The sequence below is a fragment of the Monoraphidium neglectum genome (genome assembly GCF_000611645.1).
Source record: "Monoraphidium neglectum strain SAG 48.87 unplaced genomic scaffold scaffold02114, whole genome shotgun sequence".
Classification (NCBI taxonomy): Eukaryota; Viridiplantae; Chlorophyta; class Chlorophyceae; order Sphaeropleales; family Selenastraceae; genus Monoraphidium; species Monoraphidium neglectum.
This window is the reverse complement of record NW_014011514.1, coordinates 1-3641: the sequence shown is the minus strand read 5'-3', so window position 1 is coordinate 3641 and position 3641 is coordinate 1. Positions and strand designations below refer to the sequence as shown.

The 3641-nt window shown below is 71.8% G+C and overlaps 1 protein-coding gene across 1 annotated transcript; it reads right to left on the bottom strand.

Annotated features, from left to right (window-relative positions):
* Positions 1-709: 709 nt before the first annotated feature.
* On the bottom strand, positions 710-3088 carry MNEG_9926 (hypothetical protein; the record flags this gene model as incomplete). Its single annotated transcript, XM_014041600.1, has 5 exons — positions 710-907; positions 1355-1540; positions 1792-1918; positions 2106-2215; positions 2462-3088. The coding sequence occupies 5 exons, from the start codon at positions 3086-3088 to the stop codon at positions 710-712; spliced, it is 1248 nt and encodes a 415-aa protein (XP_013897054.1).
* Positions 3089-3641: the final 553 nt, after the last annotated feature.

Here is a 3641-nt window from a genome sequence, read left to right as displayed (position 1 = left end):
GCTCAGTGCCGCAAGTGCGCCGTCACCCCCGGAAGCCATAAGCCCAAGGCAGTGGTGTTGAAGGAATGTCTAGAAGCGGGCGAGCCGCCAGGATGCGCGCCCGGGACGCCCGCGGCGCCGCGGCCGGCGCCCGTGCGGGCGCGCTGCTTGGGTGCCCGCGCAGCGGCACGTGCAGCCCCTCACAACACGGAGTGGTCTGCCGAGCAAAGGGCCGCGAGCTTGCGGCCGCACGCGGCTGCGAGCAGTGCTGAGTCGTGTCGCTGCGAGGTGCAGCAGGCGGCGCACCCAGGAATCCCTTTTGACCCGAAGCGAGCGAGCCGGCTTGCCTGGGCATGCGCACGACGGCCGGCTCAACGCGCGGCTAGCGTGGGTCGGCCGCCGCCTTCGCGGACGGCTCGATTTGCCGGGCGCCGATGGTGCCGGCTGCAGCGCTTGGCGGCAAGCTCTGCCAGAGCGCAAGCGGCAAAGTGTCGTTCAAACGGGTCGTCCGTGGATTGCGCCAGGCAGGGCAGCACACCGCATCTGGGGTGCGCGGACGTGTGCGAGCGCGGCCGAGGGACCCGCCAGCGAGCACGTGCAGTCCCGGGCCACGCTCGATGCGGCCCCGTCCCCGCGGGCCGCCTCGTCGAGCAAGCCAGACAGGCCGGGCCGCCCTATCTTGCCGCCGCCGCCGCCGCTGCGGCCGCCCGCCGCCCCCACTGCTGTCGCGTCAGGTCGATGCCAAGAGCGCGGCCGCCGCCTCCGCGGCGGCGGCCTGCATGGCGGCCTGCTCGGCGGCGGAGGCGGTGTCTGACGCGGCCAGGATGTGGTCCAGGATGGCGTCGCCGCCGGTGGGCGCGTAGGGGAAGGCGCGGACGCACAGGCGCGCCATCTGCTGCGGCGTGACCGCGCTGATCCATGCCAGGGCCTGCAGGGGAGGTGGCGGTGTGAGGCGGGGTGTGCACACGTGTTGTGTGTTGTGGGTGGGCGTGTCCATCTGAACGTGTGTGTGTCGGGACGAAGCTCTTGTTTGCTGTAATGCGTTGAAATGCTGAAGTGTATGGGATTGTGTTTGGGAGCAGAATCCAAAGCGTCGTCCTCTGCCACGCCCACATTCACACACCCTGGGTGGATGCGCACGCGCGCGCGCACAACACACAAATACACACTCTCTCTCTCTCTCTCTCTCTCTCTCTCTCTGTCTCTCTCTCTCTCTCTCTCTGTCTGTCTCTCTGTCTCTCTGTCTCTCTCTCTCTCTCTGTGTCTCCCTCTCGCACGCACATGCCTGCACTCACGCACACAGACGCACACACAATCGCACACATGCAGGCATGCAGGCACGCACACGCGCACAGCCACGCCACACCCCGCCCACCTGCACCACCGCCACGACGTCCCACCGCCTCATCACCGCGCTCAGCCCGTCCAGCGCGAGCAGCATCGCGCCGTAGTTGTTTGCAGCAGCGGCGGCGTCCAGCTGCACCGCCAGCTGGCGCCACACGCGCGCCAGGCCGGCCTGCTGGCCCCGCACCACTCGGCGCACCTCTCCAAGGTAGAGAAGCTGCGGGGGCACGAGTCAAGTGTGTGTGCGTGCGGCGCGCGCGTCAGTCGTCCGCGACGGATTCTGAGGTTGGCGGCGCCGGCCGCCGGCCGCTGGCCTGATCAGGCAGGCGGGATCCGGGTGATGCATACCACGAATCCTTGTAGGCGGCTGCGGGCGCAGGCATCTCTAGCTCCAGGCGGCGCGCGTCGCCGATCCGACGGCCACGTGCCTGGACCGGCGGGCGAGCGCGTGCGTGCATGAACACGCACCTGCTGAGCCGTCGGACGCAGCGCGCGCACGCACTTGACCCAGTGCGCGGCTGGCGGCGCCGAGTCCTTGTCGCGCGTCAGCAGGTGGCACGTAGACAGGGCGATGATGGGGCGCGGGTTCCACACCCTGTGGCGGCAGCGAGAGGGGCGGTGGTTGAGCAGACGCTCACGCGCCAGGCCGCCCGGCCGGCCGGCCCCAAGCGGCTGCAGCGCGCCAGGCCCCGCACCCCAGACAGTCCGCCGGCCTGGGCGGCGCCCGCGGGCGACGCACGGCCTGTGCGCGCATGCGCGCTGTCGTGGGCGGGGGCGCGCACCACGCGGCGTAGATCCATCCGAGGTTGGCCTTCAGGATGCCCAGCAGCTGCGTGCCCAGGGAATCCGTCTCGAAGTCACGGTCCAGCAGCGTCTGCAGCAGCAGCACCTCCTGCGGTGAATTTCGGTTAGTTGGGTGGTTCATGTGTTGGTTGGGCGGTTTCTACCTGGGCGGGCGGCCGTTCTCGAGGTGGGCGATTAAGGCAGGGGCAGGTGGGGCGCGGCGGCGGGGTCGGAGTGCAAGGAGAGCTCGCTGCGTCAGCAGGCGCGCGCCGTGTGGCCCGCAGGCGTGCGCCGGCGCACACAGGCGCACACGCCCCGGAGGCCCGCCCGCGCGCGCCGCGGGCGCGCCGCCCACCATGACGAAGGCGGTGTACGACTCCAGCGCGCCGTCCGGCGTCAGCGCCAGCGCCGCGGCGATGTTTGAGGCCTCTAGCACCAGGTCCAGCGGCTCGAAGCCGCCCTCCGGCCGTGAGAGGTGCGCGCTCGGGGCGGCGGCGGCCAGCGCGCCGTCGGCCGCGTCGAGCAGGGCGCGGACGGTGGCCGACAGGTGCACCACCCGAGGCAGGCGGAGCAGCGCGAGGGGCGCTAGCTGCTCCTGCTGCTGCTGCTGCTGCTGCTGCTGCTGCTGCTGCTGCTGCTGCTGCTGCTGCTGGGTAGCCGGTGGGGACCGCGGCTGCGGCAGCAACGCGGCTGCTGGCGGCTGTGACGCGTCTGCCAACAGGACCTCAGGCTCCGCAACCTGGTTGCTGGCGCGGCTGCTCTGCTTCTGCCGCTGCTTGGGCGGCAGCCTGCCCGGCTGGGCCTCAGCCTCTCCCTCGGGGTCCCGCGGTTCGCTGCCGCCACCCCCCGGCTGCTCGCAGCCGGCCCCGCTGCATCCGTCCACGTCCATCGGCGCCGCGTCGCCGCCGCCGTCGCCTGGGCCGCCTCCCTCCCCGCTCGCGGCCGCCGCGCCGGCGACCTCGACGGCGGCAGGCGCCTGCATTATGGGGCCTGCCGCGGCCGCCTCGGCCTGGGCCTCGGCTTCGCCGTCCTGGCCAGTGTTCCTGCCGCGCTTGCACCCCTTGCCGCTCGGACCACTGTCCACGCCACCGGACGCGGGTGGATCGTCCCCATGCACGCACGCCGGTTGCTGCGACGCGACGCTCGGCGGCCCTGCGCCGCCGGCGTGTGGGCCGTTTGGCTGCATTTCGTTGCCGCGCCTGCTGCCCTGCTGCTCCTGCCGCTGCTGCTCCTGTTGCTGCTGTGGGCACGCATGGCCCCCCTTCTTCGGGGCATCCTGCTGCTCCTGCTGCCCCTCGGCCCGCTCTTCCATGTGCTGCTGCTCTGCCCCTTGCCGCTCCTGCGACTGCTGCTGCTGCTGCTGCTGCTGCTCCTGTTGCTGCTGCTCCTCTGTTTCCTGCTTCTGGTTTGTTTGCTCCGCGTCATCCTCCCGCTGCTGCTGCGGCGGCTGCGGCGGCTGTGGCTGCGGCTGCTGCTGCTGCGGCGGCGGCGGGCCGCCCTGCTGGACGCCCGCGTCGCCCCCATTCTGCGCCGCC